Below are 27222 nucleotides of genomic sequence, written 5' to 3' on the forward strand. Positions count from 1 at the left end.
CCCTGACTCTCCCCATTTCAGTAACAGGCCTGGTGTAAGAGCAACATAAACTCTGAAGAAAACAGATCCCGATGCAGCTGAATGCTCTGTCGAGTCTTGGAGGCTGTAAAATGGCAGCTGTGCTCCGCGTGTGATCAGACAAAGTTTGTTCCTCACTGCCAGTCGGCTCTGACAAAATGGCACCCATTCCCACACTCTCCTGCATCAAACTGTGCACCAGCAGTGCAGGAGAGCCCAAAGACCCCGGCATACTCAGATGCTGCACCAAATCTGAAGATGTGCTGCTGCCAACTGTTTCCTCTGCATCCCATAAGATTCCTAGCTTCCACGCACTGCAACTTTCCAAATGCCAGCAGACAGGTCCCACAGCAGGAACACTGCTTAACTGTCTCTATGGGAGTCAACATTCACTCCCAACTGTCACAACTGGAACACAAAATGTCCTAAAGTGTGAGTCAGGATCCCTCCCCTGCACCAAGTAGAACCTACAGCCCTCCAAGAGGTTTTGAGTCATACTTTAGTTGGCCTTACCACTGCCGGCTGCTCTCCCCAAGCTCTCAGGCTCCACAAGTCTTACCATAGATGAGGAAGTCTCAGGACTGATACTTTGTCCCATGCTCCAGCAAACCTCTTTCCTTCTCCTTTCTTTTTTAAAGGTTATTGTGCTGGAAAAGTAGAGCTCCACAGGAAACAGGGGAAAGGTGAAGGGAGAGAAGAAGTACATTTGCGGGAGCACCAGAAAGAGGAATCTGAAGACCTCCAGATATGAATCTGCAGACTCAAGCCACCTGCAAAGCTCAACTGGGGACCAACAGACCAACTGGAACAGGAGCAAAGAACTGAAAACCAGAGGCTGAAATGTGTGCTCATTCACCTGCTGGAGACAGAAAATACAGAGGAGCTGGACTAGATGCCAACAGATATGTCTCAGCTCAGTTTTCAGTTCTCTATCTTCACCTGCTGGTTGATAGATACAACTATCCCATGGGTTCTGGAATACTAAGAAGCTATGTAATGCAAGAGGAAATAATTCCATGGATGTGTAGGTTGTGAGGATGTTTTAAACCAAAAAAGAAAAACCATAAGGACTTTAGCACCTTTTTCTCTCTCCCCAACCCACATCCGAGCAATTAACTGGGCAAAAAGTCCTGTTAAGGTTTTTGAATAAGTTTCCACAGAATACTTACCTTTTCAGAAGCTGCAGACCATTAAAACCTATGACAAATTGACACAATGCTTTATTTAATTTTAAAATGGGAATGGGAATTGGGACTTGATATACCGCCTTTCTGTGGTTTTTGCAACTACATTCAAAGCGGTTTACATATTCAGGTACTTATTTTTGTACCAGGGCAATGGAGGGTTAAGTGACTTGCCCAAAGTCACAAGGAGCTGCAGTGGGAATCGAACTCAGTTCCCCAGGATCAAAGTCCACTGCACTAACCACTAGGTTACTCCTCCACAAGTGGGGAGATGGGCAAGACTGGAATGACAGAAGATACCCAGGAGCAGCAGACAGCACAAAAAACTGAGGGGTAGGGACCTTCTTCCTTTAAAAAGCAGTTCTGTATAAAACATCTCCTGCACTTCTCTGGCTATTCAAACTTAAACAACAACAACAACAAAAAAAAACCAACCAAACATACACACAAGGCCATGGGACCACTCTACTCAGCTACAGGCTTTATACGGAAGGGGGGTGGAGTCCATTCTGCTGCATCTAGACAGGTAGCACATCCTTGAAAGACAGGTTGTGATGGCAAAGAAGTAGTGAAGGCAAGCACAGCATGGTTCAATGAATTCTTTCCAACCCCCTTGTATGTGTATTTCTGTATATAGAGTGTGTGCACGTGTCTGTGCGTGCACATGTATGTGTTGAGTAGGCCTAACAAAGGGGGGGGGGGGTTGTTCTGAGGGGTGGTGGGGCAGTTGCAGAAGGATAATTTAAAGAGTAGGAGCAGTTTATGGGATGGTAAGACAGATGTGGGGAGTACTCATAGGGACTGAGTCAGATGGTGGGATGGTGGGAGAATCCTTGTGGGGTGGATGCAGTTTCTGGGATGCTGTGACAGTTGCAGTGGTGTAGTTTTGGAGGTTGGAGCATTGTTGAGGGTTGAAGTAGGAGTAATGGACAGTTTTGGAGGTAGGGGACATTTAATGCCCCAACTTGACATTTCGTCCTTTAGATTGTAAGCTCCTTTGAGCAGGGACTGTCCTTCTTTGTTAAACTGTACAGCGCTGCGTAACCCTAGTAGCGCTCTAGAAATGTTAAGTAATAGTAGTAATGGGATGGAAGGGCAGTTGTATGGGTAGTTTTAGGGACTGGGGCAGATAGTGGGTAATGGCGCAATTGTGAGGATATTTTTGGAGGTGTTGCAGTTTAGGGGGTGGTGGGGCAATGCAGGGCATAGCTTTGGAGGCTGGGGCTTGCAGTGTGGTGGTGGGGCAGACCAGTTGTGGTCTAGTTTTAGGGGCTGGGTCAGATAGTGGGGTGAGGAGTGATAGGGCAGTTGGGGGTGGTACAGCAGTTGTGGGAAGTTGTTCTGGAGGTTGGAAACAGTTTGGGAACTTGTAAGGCAGTTGCAGGGATAGTTAAGGGGGTGGTTTTGGGGTGACCTAGTTTTGGAAGATAGAGGAAGTAGAGAAGCAGTTTGAAAAAATAAATTCTCTAACTGCTATATTTTACTCTGTGTAAGTTTCTATGCTGCAGAAGCTGGAACTGCCTGTCCCATAGAAATGCAGGAGGTTTGAGAGGGTGCCTATTGGTCTGGAATCTCCAGTTCAATCTGGCCCATTTTAAAACTTTATATGCCTTTGTTTTATGCTATTCCGCATTATCCCCAGAGAGAAATTCTTTTCAACTTCCGGACCATAAGGCCCATCTAGCCCTCTGCCCAATTTCATTCCCGCTGCAATGTCAGACTTCAGATGATTTATGATTTCCCCACAATTACTCTGCAACCAGGGGCCTTCTGTGCCCATCCCAGACTTTTTGTTCTATTACTATTTTTGCCTCCACAGAAAGCAGGAGTATTCTGGGATAAGCACAGAAGATCTCTAGCTGTGAAGGAGCGAGGCAAAAGTCTGAGATGAACTAGGTGTCTGTCACTGCACCAGAAATGAAACTTGGCAGACACTAGACAAGTCGTAGGATTTTTATCTGCGGTTATGTTTTCTGTTTAAAGAATCTGCCATAGGAAGGAATCCGTTCTCTTCACTGTAATATCCACAGCCGACTATAGGGGGCAAGAATGTGTAGAGAAAAGCCAGGTCTACTTCTCTCCAGGCTAATGTGTTTCTCAAGACCTTTTCCCATATTTATCACATGCACAGTATATTTCCTGTATTTATTTACAAGCATCCTTGGCTCTTTATTTTGAGTGTTTCATCACCTAACATTCTGTCTCTCCTCCCTCCGATCACTATACTTGATAACTTCTGAAATTTCACATTAAAAGAAGACAATAAAACAAGCTTGGATTTCTTTTTACTCTACAAACCCAACAAATTTTTCAAAGAGATTTTTTTTTATTTTACATTTTCAGCATATGATACTTTAGAGTTTCAAGTGACACATCTGCTGCCTTCATCCACATTCAACAGAAGACTCTTACAAAGCCAAATCAAGCAGCTACTTTGGTCCTGGATAAACAAAACCTCTGTAGGCTTTTTACTCCGCTAGCGTAAGAATTTCTGTGGAAAACCCACCTAACACTCCTGCTCAATATGTGGCATTACACGAAAATTCATGGCATTATGTTCAGCCATGGATTGATGATCTTGCAGGATGCTCTGAGGCTCTCCAGCCCCAGTCCGCCCTTTACCCACGAAAAGGATCCTTGCGTTCTGACAAGCTCTTGTTAGTGCGTGATCTTATTTATGACCACCCTGACCCCCCACAAAATGGAACCAGATAGAGATTCTCCTTACCCTCTAGCCCTGTTTGTTGGTAAACCCAAGCACTACGTTTCGTGCTTTTGAATTTGGCCACTTTTTTTCCTCCTTGTTTGGCGTGCAAGGTTTCTTCTTTCTGTCTGGTCAGGAATTTCAATAAATTAGAAATAAATAAAATAGATCTATGTAATCTCCAAAGGATTACACTTACATTTGTAGATAATTCTTTCCCTTCCTCATTCACTACCCATAGCAGAGCAGATTTCTTTCAAGCTGCTGTGTCTTGTTTATGTTTCAACAGTTTTTTATTGATGAGTTAACATTTTAAACACAGCCATTAAATTTGACATTTTAAATGATACATCATACTTGTATTTATACATCATTAAAGTCTATCATCAATATTTTATCCTTTTCTCCCTCCCTCCCCTTCAACCCTTTCATTATAACCCAAATGTTTGCTTTTGTACTGTTATATAAGCAGCAAAATAAAAATAAAATGCTTACTTCAGTTTATATCTCATATTGTGCGGTATTTACTATTGTTATATCTGACAAATTTAATTGATGATATACTGCTTAACAAAATCGCAACAATCAACATTTTGCGTTGAAGTATCTTCTTAGACTTGCATTCAAATTTCTAAATTATCGTCATCAATAGATTATCAATTTCTCCCACTCTCCCCCCTCATCTTCCCAGCCCCCTCCTCCCTCCCCCATATACCATATCATAAACTAAGCCCCTCTTACATAATAAGACGAAGATGAGAAGAAAAAAAAAAAAAAAAAAATTTTATAAGCTATTCAGTATTAAACTTCGCGCACTCTGCGTCAGGGATTGAATGTAAGGTCTCCAGATCTCCAGGAACTGTGCTCTCTTCTTCGGGGAAGTTCCTACCGCCCTACGTTCATGCATTAAGAGCTCATGAATTTTGTTTCTCCAATGCCAATACTCTGGCGGGTCCACACTCAACCACCCCGCCATAATCAATTTTTTCCCCAACATGCAGGCTTTGCGTACCAGTGTCCTCTGGCTTCCTCTTTGGAGGACAAAGAGCTCATGTTTGTCGAGGATGATCCCCATGAAAGAACAATTAATTCGAGAGTCCACTAACCCCTCCAGATATTGTATTATATTATGCCAAAATCTTTGCACACCGGGGCATTCCCATAGGCCATGATAAAGTGTGCTGTCACGTTGCCGGCATTTAGAGCATAGTGGGTCCGGCACACCTCCCATCTTAAATACCTGTAGTTTGGTCATATATGCTCGATATAAAATCCGATATTGACACTCCCGCAATGCCGCATTAATCGAGATCTCAGGTATACGAGATGTCAACTGGTTATAATCCAGCGCTAAACTGGGCTTCTGCATCTCTCGTGCCCAACGTGCGGTAATTGCTTCAGTTTTTTTCTGTGGGCACATCGCCCACAGAGCCTTATGCAGTCTCGATACTGTGAACCGCTCCCCCGTTATTGTTTTGAAAAATTCCCTAATTTTTTTCCCATGTCCACTAGCCAGCTTTTCAGCATTTAATGATCTAATATAATGGGCTAATTGCTGGTAAGCGAATGTGTGGCTAATAGTAAAGCCCACCCCTAAAGCACCCAAATTTAGCAGCCCTCCTCTAGTCCCCAATACATGTTCCAACCTCGTAATCCCCTGTAAAGCCCACCTTTGAAACACCCTGTTCTCTGATCCAGGTGAAAAGTTTGGGTTACCCTGTAGTGGCACTATATCCGTCATATCTCCTTCCAACCCCCAATAGTTATTAAGATCCCGCCAAATCGCCCGCATCGGATCCAATAACAAACTTCCCTTAAATTTTTTTGGTAATTTATTCTCCGCCTCATGTAATAAATAATGTGGGTGAAATGGCAAGAAATGAACCTGTTCCAATTTCCACGGGGTAAAGTCTTGTTTATCCAATAACCAGTCCCCCAGATGCCTCAACAAACACGCTTGATTATATTTTTTGATATCTGGGAGCCCTATACCTCCTAATTTCCAGGGGCCTACCAATATGTCCAAAGGCAATTTAGGCTTTCCCCCCCCCAAATAAACTGTCTTAAATATTTATGGAACTGCTTAATGTCTTTATTTTTTAATCGTAACGGTAAAACCTGTAATGTGTAAAGCCATCGGGGGAACTCCATCATGCGGAACAACTGGATCCTCCCGTGTAGCGTTAGCGGCAAGGCCTCCCAGTGCTTTAATCGGAGTCTCATATTATCCAATAGTTTAGTAAAATTGAGAGCATAAAAAGCCTTTGTGTTCATGGCCACCTGTACTCCCAAATATTTGAGGCTCTCCCTAGCCCACTTCAACGGGAAATCATTCCCCCACTCCATTTTTACATTATCTGTATCTGTGAGTGCCAGAGATTTGGAATAGTTTATTTTAAAACCAGTAAAGTCTCCGTACTCTTGGAACAATTCCAATAGGGCTCCTAGCGACCTCTTGGGTTCTGTGAGATGTACTAATAGGTCATCCGCGAATGCAGATATTTTAAAGTCAACAGAACCCCAGGTAACCCCCACTATCTCCGGGTGGGACTCAATCTCTCGTATTAATGGGTCTAAGGACAATACAAATAATAGCGGCGAGAGAGGACACCCTTGCCTCACTCCCCTCCTTATCGAAAACGGTTGCGACCCTACCCCATTTATCCACATATACGCTTGGGGATCCGAGTAGAGAGCCCCCACCGCCTTCCTAAAAAAATCCCCAATACCTACTTTCTGCAATACTCTAAATATGAAGTGCCATACCACCCGGTCAAAGGCCTTCTCCGCGTCAAAACTTATTAGCAAAGAAGGCCTTTGCTGCTCCTTCACTTTCTCCAAGGAAGCAATAAGAGCTCTGATATTACCCACCGCCGCTCTACCTTTCACAAACCCAACTTGTGGAGAGGCCACCAAGTCCGGTAGTACTCGGGCCAACCTATTTGCCAGAATTTTTGCATACAGTTTGGCATCACAGTTTAGTAGGGAGATCGGTCTATATGATCCCATGTCCCCTGGATCCTTGCCAGGCTTAGGCAGGACAATAACTTTGGCTAGTCTAAAAGTCTCTGGAATCTTGGCGGTACTAGCCATAGAGTTAAATAAATTTAATAACGGTAAAGTCACCTGTTCCTGTAAAATCTTATAAAAAGCTATACTAAAGCCATCGGGTCCTGGTGCCTTATGTATCTCACTCTGTTGCAGGGCCAACATTAGCTCTCCTTCCTCAATAGGGGCGTCTAAGATCTCCCCCTGTTTCGTTGATATCCGTGGCATGTCAATGTTTTCCAAAAACAATGTGCTGTCTGGTATTACCCCCGATGGCTCCCCATACAGGTCCGCATAGTATCTGCGGAAACTCTCTACTATGTCTTCTTCCCGTCTGACTACTGTGCCATCCTGTCGCTTTACTTGTAGTAAACGAGTCATCCCTTTTTTCCCTTTAGCCAATCGGCTCAGCAATGTTCCTGCCTTGTTCCCAAACTGGAACAACTGGTATTTGTAGTACATTATAGACTTCTTAGCCCGCTCATGTAGGAGCTCATTTAAATCTCTCTGGGTTGTCAAATATATTAACTTCTGTTCTTCTGTTTGTGTAGCCCCATATTTCTGCCTGTGTGTACGGACCTCTTTTTCTAAGCGTAATATTTCTTTATCTCTTCGCTTCCGTGTCCACGCCCTATAGTTAATAATTTCTCCTCTCAGGACTGCCTTTGCTGTTTCCCAGTACAGCCCGTATTGGTCTTTATGTTCTTTGTTATTGTATTCATAATCTTTCCACTTGCTCTGTAGCATTTCCCGGAATTTCGCATCTTTATACAGCTCAAATGGAAAGGTCCACCCTCTATACCCACTCCAGTCCCCTCTCAGTTCCAACCTTGTCCATATGGGGGAGTGATCCGAGATTTCACTCGGACCAATTTCTGCCTCCACTATTTTGGCAAAAAGAGGACGTGATATAAGTATATAATCTATTCTAGATAGTGAAGAGTGTGCCCGAGATAAATGAGTATAATCCCTACAGCCTGGGTGTAGCACCCTCCAAGCGTCCACCAATTCCAATGTAGAGCACAAGAATGGTAGCCCCCTTTGATAATGCCGAGGCCCCAATCCTCCCTTGCTAGTCTTATCCAGCTCTGGGTCATATACCATGTTAAAGTCTCCTCCCAGCACCACATTTCCCATCTGATATGGAGTCAACAGGTCCACCAGCTCTCTATAGAAACTTTTTTCATATACATTCGGTGCATATATATTACAAAGAACGTAAGGAGTTCCCCCCATCTCCATCTCTATCAGGACATATCTACCCATTGCACTCCTCTTAACCGCTTTTATAGATATTGACAGCCCCTTTCGAATTAGTATCAATACTCCCGCCTTTTTATTATGTGCAGGAGCGCCCACTACCGCGCCCACCCAGCCCTGCTGAAATTTATCATGCTCTTGTGTTGTCAGATGTGTTTCCTGAAGAAACACTATATCGGCCGCCTGGCGTTGCAAAGCCTGCAAAATTTTTTTCCGTTTTATGGGCGAAGAAACTCCCCCTACATTCCATGATAACAATTTAACTGACCCCATCACTCCACTGCATCCATTTCCATTGTCTCAGCCTTTTCCTGTTAATCAGAGGGCGTACCTCCCAGCCCTTAGGCACCCCTCTCTTCATCCAAAATAACCACCCCTGCCGTTCTCCAGCGCGCGTTTCCAGTAATGAAAAAGAAACATTAAAATAATAGTCCATAAACCAAATAAATCTCAAATGAAAAAACAATTTAAAGGACCCCTTCTCCTCTACCCATTGTTCCCTCTCCCCCTCCCTCCCCCCCTCCCTCTCCCTCTTCCAAACTTTACACATTGTGTTCTCTAAGAACCAGACACGTTAACGCCCTGCCCCTCCCCCCTGCAGCTTCCTCTTTATCGAAATGTTCAGGTCCCACTCCCCTAAGCCCTGTTATTTTACCAACTCTCTACTCCCACTAACATATTCGGGGGGACCTCTTACACACACCATTCAAAGTACAACATTTTTATCTTGAAAACTCCCTCCCCCCTTAAACATATTTGAAGCGTCCCTTTCCAATTAACCTGCACTTGTAATCTCAATCCTAACTCTTGATATAACTTATTATGCATATTTAACTTTTTACTGCCCCACAAATCCCCAACTTATATGGAACTTAAACCATTATATTAAGTGTCTCACAATAATAGTAGCGCTCTCAAGGCTCTGCTCCCGCTACTGCTTTGGATATCTTCTGCCTCTTCGGCAAAACAGTATGAAAGTTCTTAATCCCTCGATCTTGCAATGGTATCCACTTCTTCTTCAGTGCACCCCCTCCTCAGCAGACTGCTCCATGCCTCCTTTTATTTGCTTGGCAAACTCCAATGCTTCCTTAGCAGTGTCGAAAAAACGTGTCCGGCCTTCATGCTGGACCCTCAGTCTAGCTGGATAGAGCAGTGCGAACCTAATCCGTCTGTTATGTAATTCAGTGCATGCTCCTACAAATTGCTTTCGCTGTGCTGCCACTGCCGTCGAAAAGTCTTGAAAGCATAACACCTTATGCTTATCATAATTCACCATGCCCTGAGATCGCCATAACCTCAAAATCTCCTGTTTATGGTGGTAATTTAGTATTTTACAAATTACCACTCGAGGTCTTTGCGCTTCGGGTCTCAGTTGACCCAGCCGATGTGCTCTTTCAATTTTTAAGTTGTTTATCAACTCCTGCGCTTCAAGCACCTTCGGCAACCATGCTTCCAACACGGCCCGCAGATCTACTTCCCTTACAGTCTCTGGGATCCCCACCAGCCTGATATTGTTTCTTCGTGATCTATTTTCTAGATCATCCACTTTTGATTCCAGCTGGGTAATCCTTTGTTGCCATTCTTTGTACTGACCCTCCTGCTGGGTATTTTTATCCTCCAGCTCCGATAGCCGTTGTTGGAATCCGGTCAGATCAGTTTTTAGAACCTCTAATTTCTCGTCCATAACATCGAGTTTCTCAGAGATTTTCTGCAGTTTCAGGTCTACGGAAGATTCTAATAATTGCGAAACCTCCATTGCAATTTCATTTGCCCAGGCGGAACTTACTGTTTCCCCCGAGGGGCCGGGATCCGCCATTTTGTTTTCTCCCGTTCTCCCTCGTGTTCCGTCCTTCCGCGGCGCCTTGGAGGACATATTGATGTTTTTCCACCTTATAAGTTCCGCCGTTCGCTAGTTTGGGCTATCTCGTCTATCTTTCCTTCTTTTGCCGATTTCAAATTCGCCGATTTAAGCTGCTAGGGGGGCGATCTTGCATCGGGGCCTCAGAGCTCTGTCTTGCGGCGTCCTACCCCTCGCCTAGCATCACGTGTCTCTGCTGTGTCTTGTTTATAAAGCTTTTTGAATGGGAACTCCAAAATATCTTTCTGATAAGTTATAAAAATATGTGCCTCAATGTTCACAATGTTCTTCCCAGAAATGCTTGATAATAACATAAGTGTTGCCATACTGGGGCAGTGTAATCAGCAAATTTAATTACCTCACTAGTTATTCTCATCTCTAGATCATTTATAAGTATATTAAAAAGCAGCGGTTCCAGCACTGACCCCTGGGGAACCCCACCATCTATCCTTCTCCATTGAGAATACTGACCATTCAACACTACTCTCTCTTTTCTATCTTTTAACCAGTTTTTAATCCACAATAGCACATCACCTCCTATCCATGACTTTCTAATTTCCTCAGGAGTCTTTCATGAGATACTTTGTTAAACGTCTTTTGAAAATCCAGATGCATAATATTGACCGGCTCACCTTTATCCACAGGTTTATTCAACCCTTCAAAGAAATATAGTAGATTGGTGAAGCAAGAGTTCCCTTGAATAAATCCATTTTAGCTTTGTCAAATCCATGCTTATGTATATGCTCTGTAATTTTGTTCTTTATAATAGTCTCTACCAAGCAATGATGTTAGGCTCACTGGTCTATAATTTCCTGGATCACCTCTGGAACCCTTTTTATAAATTGGCATTACATTGGCCACCCTCCAATCTTCTGGTACCATGCTTGATTTTAAAGATAAATTACATATGACTTACAAAAGTTCTGCAAGTTCATTTTTCAATTCTATCAGTACTCTGAGATGTATACCATCTGGTCCAGGTGACTTCCTACTGTTCAGTTTATCAAATTGCCACATTACAGTTTCCATGTTTACTGAGATTTGTTTGAATACCATTTCTGGCACTGGTATCTCTCCCACATCTTCCTCGGTGAAGATCAAAGCAAAGAATTCATTTGATGTGTCCGCTTATGGCTGTGTCTTCCACGAGTGCTCTTTACCCCGTGGTCATCTAGCGGTCCAATTGATTCTTTTACCAGCTTCTTGCTTCTAATATATACTATTCGTTTTTGCCTCCAACACAATCTTCTTTTTAAAGTCACTCTTCGGCTTCCTTATCAGCACTTTGCATTTGACTCGCTATTCCTTATGTTTCCTATTATTTTCCTATTATCTTAGCAGGAGGAAATCCAGAAAGAAAACATTGCGAGGCTGGTACTAAGAACGACTAAGGGGGAGCCCTTGACACAGCCTTTTAGGGCGAAACATGCATGTCGGGCATTGTTGAACCCCTGGTCTGACCGTTCAGTGCAAGTTAAGTATTGCTTATAAGTAACTTAGAGATTAAAAAGTAAAATGAACAGTTAAATAAGTAAATGAAGAAACAGTTTAATAAAATATTATCGCCAGTGAGGATTTGGGTGCTGTTGAATGTCCAATAAAAGAGTGAAGTTGGTCATGTGCACTGCTGAGGCGATAAAAAACATAAAAAACATATGAATGATTTCTACATGATATATGGTTAAGGTGGAGGTTAAAACCATATATGAGCCTTGTTAGGGGAGTAGTTATAGTTGAAGGGCTCTTAAAAGAGAGAGTTAGTAGTGCCAAGTACGTCCTATTATTTTCAGTCAGATCCTTCTTCCATTTTCTGAAAGATTTCCTTTTAGCTCTAATAGCATCCTTTACCTCACTTTTTAACCATACCGGTTGTCGTTTGGCCTTCCTTCCTCCTTTTTTTAATACATGGAATATATCTGGTTTTTTTTACCTTTGCAGCTGCTTCTCTCTGTATTTTATTTGTTTTTACCATTCTCCTCATTTTATCATAGTCCCCTTTTTGAAAGTTAAATGCTAACGTATTGGATTTCCAGAGATGATATCAAATCTGATCATATTATGATCACTGTTATCATCAAGTGGCCCTAGCACCATTACCTCCTCCACCAAATCATGCGCTCCACTAGGTCTAGAACTGTTCCCCCTAGTGTTGGTTCCTGAACCGGCTACTCCATAAAGCAACCCTTGATTTCATCAAGAATTTTACCTTCATAGAATGCATCGATGTTACATTTACCCAGTCAATACTGGAGTAATAGATACCACCCAGTTTGTTAGACTCTCTAATTTCTGATAATATTTCTGCTTCTGTTCATCCTTGCCAGGTAGATGGTAGTACAATCCTATCACTATCCTTTTCCTCTTTGCACATGGAATGTCTATCCATAGGGATTCCAAGATGTGTTTTGTTTCCTGCAGAATTTTTAGTCTATTCGATTCAAGGCCCTCCTTAATTTATAATGCTACTCTTCCACCAATTTAATCCACCCTATCACTGCGATATAATTTGTACCCTGGTATGACAGTGTCCAACTGGTTATCTTCCTTCCACCAACTCTCAGAGATGCTTATTACATCTATCTTTTCATTCAGTGCAATATATTCTAACTCTAACTTCCTTCTTTGAGCATCATTAGTTACCAGAAATGGAAATTTTTGTTATTCTGGACCTTCATTATGAAACTCATTGCTGGTTGAGATTAGCAGTTATTTCCGCTTATTCAGGGTATCATAATGCTTTAAAGACTTGGCACTTTGAGAAAAGCTATGGGCTGATTGCTAGCTAAATTGTTTAACTGCATAATTCGTTGATCAGAGTGTGAGCTGTGAATTATATATGGCTCATTTCTTTGTACTATAGTTTTTACTGTTTTATATTGAATGTTGTATAATTCAGTATTTTCTTGCATTGCAAACTGCTTTAAAACTTTGGTTGTGTTTAAATCTTTTTTATTAAGAACAACAACAGTTAAACATATTATACACTGAGAGATATTCAACCAAGTAACAGTATGCTAGTTCAAATCAGCTTGTGAACATTTTCTTTATTTTCCCCCCCCCTCCCTCCCCCCGTCTCCCTCCCCTCCACTCTTCCCCCCCCTTCCCCCCCTTCCCTTCCAGCTATGTTCAAGCCAGTTTCAAACAGTGCTACCATCCATAGGGCATTCGTTCAAGACATTGGGATTAAGAACATTCTTCCTCCTGAGGCAGTAGCTTATAAGCACGACCCACTGCCCAGGGCTTTGTTTCTCATAGCCCTTCATCTACCATCTCCATCTTTACCATGAATCATACAGCTTTATTGTTCATATCAATATCCTTAGCAGACTAAATCCATTCCCATATGGTCAAATGTCGGCGGTGCATGTCTCAGCTTCGTCCCCCCCCCTCCCTCTCCCCCCCCCCCAGTACTTCTCCCTACTCATCATTCTCTCTTACTCCACATTCATTCCCATTCATTTAAAACTTTGGTTGTGTTACGCAGTATAATAAGTCAAATGAACTCAGCTGGAAACCACACTAGTGCTTCTTCCAGAAACCTGCAATCATGAGCCACAAATCTGGCCACTAGCTGTCGAAATGATACAGTGATTGGTACTCGTTCCCATCTACCCCTACCCAAACCCCATGGGCTTGACTGCCCAGGGAATGGAGGGCCTGATTTGAGAACCAAACCCAGGCTGTTTTTCAGAGATTTCATTCTCAGCAGCCCATCCACATCACTCTTGCAAACCTCCCTCATACCTAGCTGCAATGCATACTGCTAAGCCGTTGGAAGCAATTGTGTAGTGGAGTCGTGAGGAAGGAGGAGGACAGTGGAGACTCCTGGGCTGATAAATGTGTGTAGCTGAGGAGCTGTCAAAGGAAAGACAAGAGAGACAGTGGTGGATTAGGGATAGTGTTTTTCTGATATGCATGCTGTCATATTCAGGAGGATGCCCGTGCCAAAGCCCATGAATCTGACCCCAACGTTCCTTTACCATGAAGAGCAGGGGATCCTGAAACAGCAAGTTCACCAGTAGACAAGGGATTCTCAGGCTGGAGGGGTAAGGTCAGCGAAGGGAGAAGCCCTGAGGATGATGAGCCTCCCTGGATTCGCAGACAGTATGTAATGGCTCCCATCAGGTCCAAAGGGGTGGAGTTCCTAACAGGACCCGAAAGGCTGGAGGAACCTAATCCTATGGAAGTGGAGGGGCCTGAGATACAAAAGGAGAATCAAATGTCAGAAGCAGAGTTTACGGACTGCTCCAATGCAGCCAAAATGGGCAGAACTCCAAAGTATGGAAATGTGAGTGAAAAAGGGGATTCCAAGATACCTGTTACAACTTTCTGGTTGACAGCAATGGGGTGGGGGATAGTAACTGTTATGTAAGAAAACTATCCCAAGGGGAGGAGTTTACAGTTTATTCAGATTTGCTAAACCGCTTTTGCTAACTTGAAGTTCAAAGCAGTTTACAATAAAAAAAAAAATTAAACATAGCATGAAAGGAACTACAAATGAGGACCCTCATGGTGCCTGACACACACCTACCTCACTCGACCACAATATAACCTTGTATTTGTTATCAACCGACTGGCGAACGCCTTTACGGTACTATGTAAGCCACACTGAGCCTGCAAATAGGTGGGAAAATGTAGGGTACAAATGTAACAAATAAATAAATAAAGCAAGGAGAATTTCAATCATACAACAAAGATTGTAAAAGTCAATTTGTTGACCGGAAAAAGAGGAGAGGGAGGAAGGCAAAATAAAAACAGAAAGGTGACACTCCTAGAGCAGGATTGCAATTGACTTATGAAGGGGCAAATGCAGCATGGAATAACCAGGTTTTTAAGGCAACTGTCGGGGGTCCCCAAAATTCTCAAAGCTGGGCAAGCCCAAACCAGGGAAGAGACTAAAGAAGATACTGGATTTTTCCAGATCTGATTTGTACACAACTTGTGGACAGTCAAAATCCCTGAACTGTAAGTTGTTGGGAAGGAATCCAGGGGTTGGAACTTATCTTGTGGACTTTACAGACTAATCTTAAAGTACACAGTGTTTTGCTGATGACTGGATGTTGAACTTGTTTCTTTACCCTGAGTGGGAGCAGTCAACAGGCTTCAGTGCACACTGGCCCTTGGCCATTTGCCCTGAAGGGAGAAGGACCAGTTTCCTGCTGGGACCTTAGGCTGGACAACTGCATGGACCTTACAAGTGTGTGGACCTGAATTGCTGTTGGAGGACCCCTACCTGCTTCAAAGGTCTGGATTTACCTGGTAGAGCAGGAACAAGACCCACTCCCATCCCAAGGTCAGGATTTACCTGGTAAAGCAGGAACAAGACCTACTCCCATCCCTCCAAGGTCAGGATTTACCTGATAAAGCAGGAACAAGACCCACTCCCACCCCCCCCCCCCCCAAGGTCAGGATTTACCTGGTAAAGCAGGAACAAGTCCCACTCCCATCCCCCCAAGGTCAGGATTTACCTGGTAGAGCAGGAACAAGACCAATTCTACCCCCAGTCAGGATTTACCTGGTAGAGAAGGAATAAGACCACTCCCACCCCACCATGGTCAGAATTTACCTGGTAGAGCAGGAATAAGACCACTCCCACCCCCCACGGTCAGGATTTACCTGGTAAAGCAGGAACAAGACCACGCCTACCTCCCACCAGGATGTAGAAGTTTATGAGGGAGGTGGAGAAGGAGATGACACAGTACCCATCTGAAGATGTCCTATGATTAAAGTTGTGCCTCCCCCCTTCTCTGTCCTTTTACCCCCCACCCCTTCAAAAGCACAAGGTAGGCCGATGGCAGCTCTGATTTACATTTCTAATGCTCCCAAGCCCATGAGCCCTGGTGACTTGAGTCAGATCAGGTAAGTACTGCTGTTCAGAGAATGAAATCAGAAAGGAGGCAACAGCCCAGAGCCCCAGAGTTTATCCAACAAGCACGTTTTCCCTCCTGGAGCTGTTTTAACAGTGTTGATTGGTTAAAACATAAAATAACCAATCATATAACTGAGGGATCAAAGCATGAGCTAACACGCTAAGACTTCAACATTCTGCAGCTAAAAGTATGTGTTAGTGAATGCACACTAGAGTCCATCTGACATTATCATACTCCTCCTTCTGTCTCATGTTGGACAAGTGTGTAACCACCATTGACTGGCCTGTAGAGAGGTATGAATCTCTTACTTATATTTCAGGCTGGTCATGGATTCACTGAACCTGAAGCACCAACAGTCACTGCTTGGGCTCAAATTTTCCTTCTGTGGAAACACAGCACTATTTTTACACACCCCCTGCCATGCCTGGACACAGCTGTTGGATCTAAGAGTGGGTGCTGTACAACCCTCCTGGCCTGGCTCGCTTGATGGCTGTCAGCACCTCCACTGTAACAACTGGTCCAAGACCCCTGCTCTGGATTACATTAGTTGAGTCCTGGGTCAGTTAAATCTGGTTTCATCCCTGCTCTGATCACAGTGGAAAACTACTTGGGAATAAATTAGTGATTAACCTCTTATATTCATCAGTGTTCTCCCCAGGACCTGTTGAATGGGTGTACCACTTGGCTAATTTAATTGACTACCCAGCTAACTTTTGTAAACCTGCCCAACCTCCTCTGCCCTCAACTGGCTACTCTGTCAGGTTGCCTGGGCTGGCAAAAATTTCTGGGGAGCACACTGGTCATATTCAGCACTGGAGGTGAAACCAAAATACTACCTACATCGCTATGTACCGATGGGGAAAAGTTCTATTTACTCCAGCAGTAATGGAGAACTCGCTCATCAGTTTCCTTGTAGCGTGTACAGACACAGAAGTGACTCTGACATTTTTCAACACTATATAAATGGTTGGTCAGAGAAGCAACAGAGACTGCCTTGGATGGCCTTGCTTAGCTACAACCAATCACTGCAGTGTCTGGCCTGTACACTGGAGGACAGCCAGGCAAACCTCTGGTTCAACCAATTCACTTTATTCTTTGAACGTATATAAAGACTCGACACGGCAACCGTGTTTCGGCCTGCAAGATGCCTGCCTCAGGAGTCTGTTTTTTTGGCAAATTCCTTAGCCTTGCGACACTGAATCCTCCAGTTTTTTTTCAAAACTGTTTATTCTCCTGACAGAGTAGTGTCTGTACGTGTATGGCCTTTTTAAAGACCTATATAGAGCTTGCAGCCGTTACCAACAACAACAGACTTCTGAGGCAGGCATCTTGCATGCCGAAACACGGTTCCCATGTCGAGTCTTTATATACGCTCTTAGACTAAACTGAATTGGCTGAACCAGAGAGGTTTGCCTAGCTGTCCTTCAATCCCCACTTCTGCACCCCTTGTTGTTCTTCCCGTGGGACTTTTCCTGTTCAGCTACCATTGGGTTCTTGTACACTGGAGGAAAATGAAAGACACTATATCATCAGAGGTGACATGCAATGATTCCTCGTTGATGAGAAGAGAGGACTGCTGTGGGAAGGACTACGGAGAGGACATCTGCTTAAAATCAGAGGAAGCAAAAAGAGTGGAGAGGTCACAGAGGAAAACAAAGTGCTCACATTTGTTGCCTCTCGCACAAGCCGCTGTTCATGGTATAATATATGTCTGATACATCGGACTAGTTCCATTGGGCAGAGCTCATATGTGTTCTGTTAAAAAAAAAAAAAAAGACAGCTGTTAAAAATACAGAAAAACAAAAATTGTACACAATATTTCCACTGTTTATAGAAAAAGGATATCAGAGTCTGCAAGGATCCCCTCCCCCCACCTTCTTTAAACTCTCCACTCCAGATGGCTTTCACCTCAAGACGTGGATGTCTCTTCCCAACCCCTATCACTGCCATGCGTTATAGCCAACAGGGAACCACCATATTACAACAGCCGCCTTTCCTACCCCCTCCCTAGGAATTCAGCCCTTAAGTACAGTAGAATCAAAACACAATTTTACCAATCTGCAAGCATTTTATTTAAGAAAAAATGCGGTGTGACTCTTCGATAATGTTTTATAGAAAGGGAGATATGGGTATGCTGGGAAAACAAAAGATGCCCCAGGGAAGGATTGCCTTCAGCATCTCTCTTTCCAATACATTTGCAGATTCAAAAATGGCATCCTTCCAGCTTGGCAACCAGGGCACTTGCCCTTTTTAACCACCCCTTACAAAAGCCCTGAATATGAAATTAGAAATTAATAGATGCTGTAACTTCTCTTGGCTATGTTAAAAAAAAAAAGTTATAAGGTAAACATGTTTAGTAGACGAAAACAAGCCATAACCCAGAAATAAGCATTTCCAGATCACCTTTTAACCTTGTTCGAATTCCATCCTTGTGATACTGCTCACAAAACTTAAAACCAGGGGCATAGCCAGACCTCGAGGTGGGAGACGGCCAGCGCCGGGTACATTTTGGTTTGCTGCCTTACCGCTCCCCCCCCCCCCCCTCCTGCCACCTCGCCTGCTCCTCCCCACCCACTGCCACCGCTGTTAACATATCTTGGCTGGAGGGGTCCCCAATCCCCACCAGCTGAAGCACTGCTGAAACAAATACCGTGGCCAGTGGGGGTTCCCAACCCTCGCCAGCTGAAGCCTTTGCCCAGCGCTGGTCTCTGGCACCGCTGCATTGCTTGAACTGCTCTCTCTTCCCCTCACGTCCAGCATGCTCCTTTTAGTGAAACTGATCATGCTCAATTTCACTAAAAGGAGATTGCTGGACATGAGAAGAGAGAGCAGGGCAGGCAATACAGAAGCGCCAGAAACCAGCATTGGACGAAGGCTTCAGCTGGCGGGGGCAGCCAAACCAGGGGCCTAGATCAAATTGGGGGGGGGGGGCAGACCCCCATGGCTTGATGTAGCTACGCCACTGCTTGAAACAGATTTTTCTTGCAAGATTCAAAAGGGTATTTGAAGTTGTTTTTATTTGATTGAAAATGCATACCTGGGCTCATTTTCAAAGCACTTAGACCTGTCTAAGTGCTTTGAAAATAAGTCTCTATATCTCATACACTTACATTAAGTTTAACAAAGAAAAAACAAAATTTATGTGGTTAGGGTCAATGACCCATCCTTTTAGCTATTATCAGGTCACAACAGAAGTGGATAATTTTTTGTTTGAGAATCCTGCAAGAATTTTGGGAGTCAAGGTAGTAGGCTTGTTATTCAGGCACTGATTCTATGCTGACTTCACTACTGTAATAATAGTTTTTTCAGGATGTACTAAGGTCTCGTTTGCAACTTGTGCAAAATATGGCAATTTGATAGATATTTTATTTAGGTAGATATGAGTCCCTGTCTCTTTATATGTTTAAATTACACTGGCTTCCAGGTTTTATTAAATTGGGATTATGGCTTTTCAGGTTCTGCATGGTATTGCTCCATCTTATTTGGTAGATGTGGCCAACTTGATGTTACATCAAAAATCAAGTCGGCTGCGTGAAAAACTTGTATTAAGGCATCCTTTGGTGTGGAAAATCAGGTCAACTAAATTTTTATCTGTTTCTCTCTGATCAAATTCCGATGTTGTGGAGCTCTTTGCCTGTTAATCTTAGGTCAACGGGTAATTATCTAATTTTTAAGAAGTTGCTCAAGACCTTCTTAAGAAATATATGGTGTCAACTTTTAAGTGACATAAGTGGCTATTTGTAATTAGTTATTGACAATTTACTTGTTAAGTAGTTTATTTGTGTATCAACTTTATGACTGATTTATGGGGGGGGGGGTTGTTGTTTTTTTAAACTATTGTTACCCACATTGAACACTGATCTATGTAAGGGTGATTAGGTAATATTACTTCAATTAGAGATTTCAGCGGCATTTGATGGCAGTTGATCGTGTATTGTTACTAGAACAGTTGGATCAGACAGGAATAACAGTACCTGTTTTTAAATGGTTCAGTAAATTCCTATCAAACAGAAGCTACTCTATAAAACAAAATAAACAATTCTCCAACTATTGGTTTCCAAAATGTGGAGTCCCTCAGGGATCCCCGATTTCTCCAATTCTGTTCAATTTATGTCCTCTCTTGGTTCAATAAACCTGGGGTTAGATGAACTATTATTATCTTAAGTTGACGATATTTTGCTTCACCTACCAATAACTTCCTCATATCAAGATCTAACCCATTCTATAATAGCTGAGATAAATGCTATTCAGAATTGGACATTCATGAACAAATTAAAACCGAATGAGCAAAAAACCAAGATCCTGTGGTTCCGGAATTAGGGAGTGGAGGCCCCAACTTCATTAATAATAAAACCTTTGCAGCAGAATTTGAAGCTAGAGCACTTGGGATTCTAGTCAATTCCTAATGTTTTCCTCCCATATTAATCAATTATGGAAGAAAACATTGTTTAAAATTAGACAGTTATGTCAAATTAGGTCATTTTTTTGACCAAAAAAGCTCTTGCTTTGTTGGTCCAGATGCTGATCATGCCACATCTAGATTACGGTAACGTCTAATTTTTCTGCATTAAGTCTCAATTTCAGAAAAAAAAACTGCAGGTAATACAGAACACAACAGCAGACTGATTTTTAAACTGAATAGATATGCTAGTGTTCCATCATGTCTTGTTAAATTGCTGAAAGAATTAGGTTTACAGCTGTGTGTTTAGTTTTTTAAATTTTATACGACTTCAAATCCGACTTGTTGATTAAAGTAACATCATTATGTATGGCTCGATCTGACAGACTGAGAGAACAACTGAATTTATCCTCACTGTTTTGTAAGGGAATTCAGTTTCAGGAGATTTTTTTTAAGCTCTCTCTTCCTGCATTAGGAATTTCTTTACGGAATTCTTTACCTCTTGTTATTAAGTCAGATAATAGTGAAGGAGTGGCCTAGTGGTTACAGCACCCATCTTGACATCCAGAGGTGTCCGGTTCAAATCCCACCACCGCTCCTTGTAATCTTGGGCAAGTCACTTAACCCTCCATTGCCTCAGGTACAAACTTAGATTGTGAGCCCTCCAGGGACAGTGTACTTGAATGTAATCCACTATTTCTGGGATAAGCAGTATAAAATGTATAGTACTTTTTTGGGATCTTGCCAGGTATTTGTGACCTGGATTGGCCACTGTTGGAAACAGGATGCTGGGCTTGATGGACCTTTGCTCTTTCCCAGTATGGCAATACTTATGTACCTTGAGCTACTACAGAAAGGTGTGAGCCAAAAAATAAAACAAAAGCTATCTTAGCTTTAGGAAGAGGTTAAAAACTTTTCTATCTCGAAAGACTGTTATATGATTTACCATTACTATTTTGTATCTCTTAACTGTCTAAAGAACTGTTCTTATCCTGTGTTGTACTCATGATGTAAACAGCACTGAACACTGGAAAGGGAACTTCAGCAGTATGCAAGATTTGTTTTGATTTTAACTATACATGCAATTTGCAGTTTATAAGTATTGTATAACAATAATAATAATAATAATAATAATATTTCCTTTTTTGTTTGCATGAAGATCTGCTTTCAGAAGTGCAGAATGACAAGACTTTCTGGGACAGACCATACGTACTGTCTGGCTAATTAAATACCAACCTTTAGCTGAGTGGCATAATGCCCAAGTTTTATCTTCAGTAAAAATCCATCTTCTCCAACCTGATGTTCTGCCTTCTTCTGCAGCTCCTGTATTAAGCCTTCAAGTAGCTGTGTTGCTTTAATATTGTCTTGTGGATTATCCAGGTCTATTGAATCCCTTAAAAGAAAAAAAAAAAACATGCGCACACACTGAATTACTACTGCAGTGTTATTAAAACAGATTTAAAAAAGCAGTTTCTGTTATCAGATTGAACACATAGAAGAATTAGATTTGAATTACATCCTCTTCCTGGGGACGGGAAGAAGTGTGAGAGAGAGAGAAGCTGGACCAGGTAGGGCAGAGTTGCTGAGGGGGAGGAAGAGATGTAGGACCTGCTGATAGTGATGGTGAGTGAAAAATATAGGAGAGATACTGGACCATGTATGGGGTGAGGGTTGTGAGAGTGGAAGACGCTGGTCCTTTGGGAGGGGTGGGGGTAGTGTGTGTGTGTGGGGGGGGGGGGGGTGGAGTGTAAAGTGAGAGTGCAGAGAAAGAGAAGAAAAAGGGAGTGTGTGCCAGGAAGGAGGGAAAGAGAAAATACTTGGGGGGGGGGGGGGGGAGGAAAAACAACAGGTGGGAGACATAAGAGGGGAATGCTTGAGGAGGAGGGATAAAAGGAGGGAAGAGACATTAGAGATGAGAAAGATGTCATGAAGGGAAGGGGAGATAGAAGAGGAGGGAGAGCTAAGAGAAGGCTTGAAGAGGAGATATGGATGGGAAGGGGCAGAAGTGAAGACAGAAATAAGGAGGGAGAGGGTAGTGTAGAAGAAAATAAGCAAGGAGGGAAGGGTAGAGGAGGAGGAGGAACAAGTGGTGAAAGATGAGGAAATTATGGAGAGGCAGGGAAGAGTGAGTGAGTGAGGAGGCAAGGAGCTGGAGGGGAGGGAGAGGGGAATGGAAGATAGATAGAATAAAGAAAAACAGGAGAAAAGGAAAATTAAAATACATGTTTTCCTAATTTAACTGTATTGATTTTGATGATTATGTATGTGAAACTGTAATCCACCTAGGAAATTAAAAGGAATATAAATAAATGAACCTTGCTGCCCCCTCCCCCCAGCAAAGCAGGTAAACTATGGAGCATTAGAATCCTAACAGTGCAGCCCTAATACACTATCCACAAATACAATCCAACTATTACAAAGTTTTATTTGAAATGTTTTCTATACTGTATTCCTGTACGTACATTCAACGTGGTTCACAAAAAAAAAGTTTGCTTTACAGAAAGCTTTTTAAAAGAAAGGCTAAATAGGTTAGGGCTCATCAGCTTGGAGAAAAGATAATAGAGGGGATAGGACAGAAGTTTATAAAATCATAAACGGTGTGAAACAAGTTATTAAAAACAGTTATTGACTATTTGTTTTAATTTTTAGAAGTCTTTATTGATCAATGAGAAACATACAATCAATGGAAACACACAAGGAAATACTAAGGAGGTAAGCAGTGCCTAAGAACCAGAATGGTAAACTACAGTGGGGGAAATAAGTATTTGATCCCTTGCTGATTTTGTAAGTTTGCCCACTGACAAAGACATGAGCAGCCCATAATTGAAGGGTAGGTTATTGGTAACAGTGAGAGATAGCACATCACAAATTAAATCCGGAAAATCACATTGTGGAAAGTATATGAATTTATTTGCATTCTGCAGAGGGAAATAAGTATTTAATCCCTCTGGCAAACAAGACCTAATACTTGGTGGCAAAACCCTTGTTGGCAAGCACAGCGGTCAGACGTCTTCTGTAGTTGATGATGAGGTTTGCACACATGTCAGGAGGAATTTTGGTCCACTCCTCTTTGCAGATCATCTCTAAATCATTAAGAGTTCTGGGCTGTCGCTTGGCAACTCGCATCTTCAGCTCCCTCCATAAGTTTTCAATGGGATTAAGGTCTGGTGACTGGCTAGGCCACTCCATGACCCTAATGTGCTTCTTCCTGAGCCACTCCTTTGTTGCCTTGGCTGTATGTTTTGGGTCATTGTCGTGCTGGAAGACCCAGCCACGACCCATTTTTAAGGCCCTGGTGGAGGGAAGGAGGTTGTCACTCAGAATTGTACGGTACATGGCCCCATCCATTCTCCCATTGATGCGGTGAAGTAGTCCTGTGCCCTTAGCAGAGAAACACCCCCAAAACATAACATTTCCACCTCCATGCTTGACAGTGGGGACGGTGTTCTTTGGGTCATAGGCAGCATTTCTCTTCCTCCAAACACGGCGAGTTGAGTTCATGCCAAAGAGCTCAATTTTTGTCTCATCTGACCACAGCACCTTCTCCCAATCACTCTCAGCATCATCCAGGTGTTCACTGGCAAACTTCAGACGGGCCGTCACATGTGCCTTCCGGAGCAGGGGGACCTTGCGGGCACTGCAGGATTGCAATCCGTTATGTCGTAATGTGTTACCAATGGTTTTCGTGGTGACAGTGGTCCCAGCTGCCTTGAGATCATTGACAAGTTCCCCCCTTGTAGTTGTAGGCTGATTTCTAACCTTCCTCATGATCAAGGATACCCCACGAGGTGAGATTTTGCGTGGAGCCCCAGATCTTTGTCGATTGACAGTCATTTTGTACTTCTTCCATTTTCTTACTATGGCACCAACAGTTGTCTCCTTCTCGCCCAGCGTCTTACTGATGGTTTTGTAGCCTATTCCAGCCTTGTGCAGGTGTATGATCTTGTCCCTGACATCCTTAGACAGCTCCTTGCTCTTGGCCATTTTGTAGAGGTTAGAGTCTGACTGATTCACTGAGTCTGTGGACAGGTGTCTTTCATACAGGTGACCATTGCCGACAGCTGTCTGTCATGCAGGTAACGAGTTGATTTGGAGCATCTACCTGGTCTGTAGGGGCCAGATCTCTTACTGGTTGGTGGGGGATCAAATACTTATTTCCCTCTGCAGAATGCAAATAAATTCATATACTTTCCACAATGTGATTTTCCGGATTTAATTTGTGATGTGCTATCTCTCACTGTTACCAATAACCTACCCTTCAATTATGGGCTGCTCATATCTTTGTCAGTGGGCAAACTTACAAAATCAGCAAGGGATCAAATACTTATTTCCCCCACTGTAAGTAATTGCCACCTCTCTAAGAAACTTTTTCAAGAACTTTACTCAATGCATGTAAAGAACAACCAAGTTTAACTTCAAACTTTTAAGGAATACCAACCACCCCCAGCCCTCCAACCCCCAGCACCCCCCCAACAAAAAAACACAAGTCCCTCCTCCTAAATCGAGTAGGAACAATGTGTCAGAAAGGGTTCCCAAATAGCCTCCCATTTGGCCATAGTACGACAACGGGTTGCCCAAAGTTTCTCCATCTCACAGATGTACCAAAGTTTATTTAACCATTTCACCGGGGATGGGGGGGGGGGGGGGGGGGGGTAAAGGTCCATGGGAGATTTCCAATGTGCTGCCAAGGTTACTCTAGTAGCAGTCATAGCATGTCTAGTTAGTAAAGTCTGACATTTGGTAAGACCAGGTGGTTTCTTTGTAAATAGAAAGTATTCTGGAGACCACTTAACAGGACTACGAAACCAAGTCTGCAATCTGTGTTGCATAGCCTTCCAAAAGGCCCGCACCTTGAAACAAGACCACCAAATGTGGCCCATGGTTCCCCCTTGGCCACATCCACGCCAGCATAGAGGAGCTACACTAGGAAACCTGTAGTGAAGGCAAACTGGTGTCAAATACCATCTATAGAGCACTTTAACCGCATTCTCCTTAAAGGGAGTTGAAATAGACATTTTCATTAACCCGTTCTCCAGGAAAGACCTGTCATCCTCACCCATAGTCAACCCCAGTTCACTATGCCAGCGCACACGATGATCCGAGGAACGCAACTGCTTGCGTTGAAAGGCATACAGACATGTGATAAGACCCTTTGTACCTTTAGAATCCTCACAACAATCCTCAATAAAGGAGTCTTCCAGCAAGATTTTCCCCTTAATAGCAGCAGAAGTGAGAAAATGTTTCAACTAAGGGTAAGCATAGACCTCATGAGGAAGAATAGGGTAGTTCTTAACCAGAGAATCAAAGGGAATAAAGCTTTCCTCATCAAAGAGTTGGCCCCAAGTTGACCATCTCGAGAATGGTCCAGAAGAAAGACCAGGAGGAAAGAGTGGATTGCCAGCAAATAGAAGATAATTTAGAAAGAATTAAATCCGGCTTGGTAAACAAAGCGTCCCAGTAGAAAAAAGTCAAAGAAACTGAAGAACATACGCCACTCCCTAAAGTCCTATGTCTGCGAGGAAGCCACATCAGGGCACGAAGAGGACAGGGGCCCAACAGCTGCTGCTTGTTCTAAACGTATCCAGAGCTTATGAGAATTTGCATGGAACCATGCGAAAGCAGCACAAGCCTGCGCAGCTTTGTAATACCAAAATGTATTGGGACTCCCAAGCCCCCTTTCTTCTGGTCGCAATAAAGTAGGGAGCGAGGCAGGCGAGGACGCTTATTACACCAAATGAAATGAAACAATCTATCTTGTAAACCCGATAGAAAACCCCTAGGGGCCCGAAGGGGAAGAACCTGAAAAAGATACATCAAACGAGTCAGAATATTCATTTTTAGTGTCGCGATTCTACCAAACCAGGACAGATCTGAAGTATGCCACCTCTCAAAACCTTTATATATAGCTTTCACAAGAGGAGGATAGTTAGCGGAAAACAGATCTGAGAAAAGGGGGGTAAGGGTAACCCCCAGATACTTAATGCCCCCAGACACCCATCAGAAATTGAAAGAACTCTGGACAGACTCCAAGACCTGCGGAGGAATCCCTAGCGGAAGAACCTCAGACTTACTAACATTTAATTTAAAGCCTGAGACTGAAGAGTATGCCGATATTTGCTTCATGAGATTAGGAAAAGACAATATGGTTTAGTCAGGGAAAAGAGAACATCATCAGCGAACATTGCCAATTTATATTCCCTATTGTCCACAGTTATTCCAGATATATTAGGATCTGCATGAAGAGACATCGCCAGGGGCTCCATAACTAAAGTGAACAACATGGGGGACAGTGGACACCCCTGTCTGGTACCTCTAGATAAGGGAAACATCAAAGAGTTGCCTCCATTAATGCGAACACATGCCCGAGGGGAAACATAAAGCGCCTGAATCCATCTTCTAAAGCCTGAACCAAATCCAAAACGCTTAAGCACCTAATGCATAAACAGCCAATGAACCCTGTAGAAGGCCTTTTTGGCATCTAAGCCCAGAAGGCAAACCTGGAGATCTTGCTTTCTAGTTACATGAATCAGGTTAATCATACGGCGTACATTGTCCATGGCCTGCCTTTGCGGGATAAAACCAGTCTGATCTGGATGAATTAAATCAGGCAACACCTTTGCTAGATGACTGGCAAGAACTTTAGCCAAGATTTTTATATCCGAATTCAAAACCAAGATAGGGCAATAAAAAGCACATTCAGATTTATCTTTGCCCGGCTTGGGAATAACTGCTATCCAGGCATCCATCATGGATGGGGGATATTCAGCCCCATCGATCACCTCATTAAGAAGTTCCGTCAACAAGAGCTCCACTTCACCCCTAAAGGCCCTGTAAAATTCGTTAGGAAGACCATCAAGACCAGGCGATTTAGCAACTGGAAG

At 43.1% G+C, this 27222-nt stretch overlaps 1 protein-coding gene across 5 annotated transcripts in view; it reads right to left on the reverse strand.

The window, feature by feature from the left end:
• The window catches only part of LOC115481497 (signal transducer and activator of transcription 5B), a 380894-nt gene that overhangs the window by 87462 nt on the left and 266210 nt on the right, over positions 1–27222 (reverse strand). For all 5 annotated transcript variants that reach the window (XM_030220676.1, XM_030220679.1, XM_030220674.1 and 2 more), the window contains 2 exons: positions 21578–21734; positions 17608–17697 (listed from right to left, as the gene is read on the reverse strand). In XM_030220676.1, the coding sequence (XP_030076536.1) occupies positions 17608–17697; positions 21578–21734 (247 nt within the window). The remainder of the gene's footprint in view (positions 1–17607; positions 17698–21577; positions 21735–27222) is intronic.

Source organism: Microcaecilia unicolor, chromosome 12 (genome assembly GCF_901765095.1).
Source record: "Microcaecilia unicolor chromosome 12, aMicUni1.1, whole genome shotgun sequence".
NCBI classification, from domain to species: domain Eukaryota; kingdom Metazoa; phylum Chordata; class Amphibia; order Gymnophiona; family Siphonopidae; genus Microcaecilia; species Microcaecilia unicolor.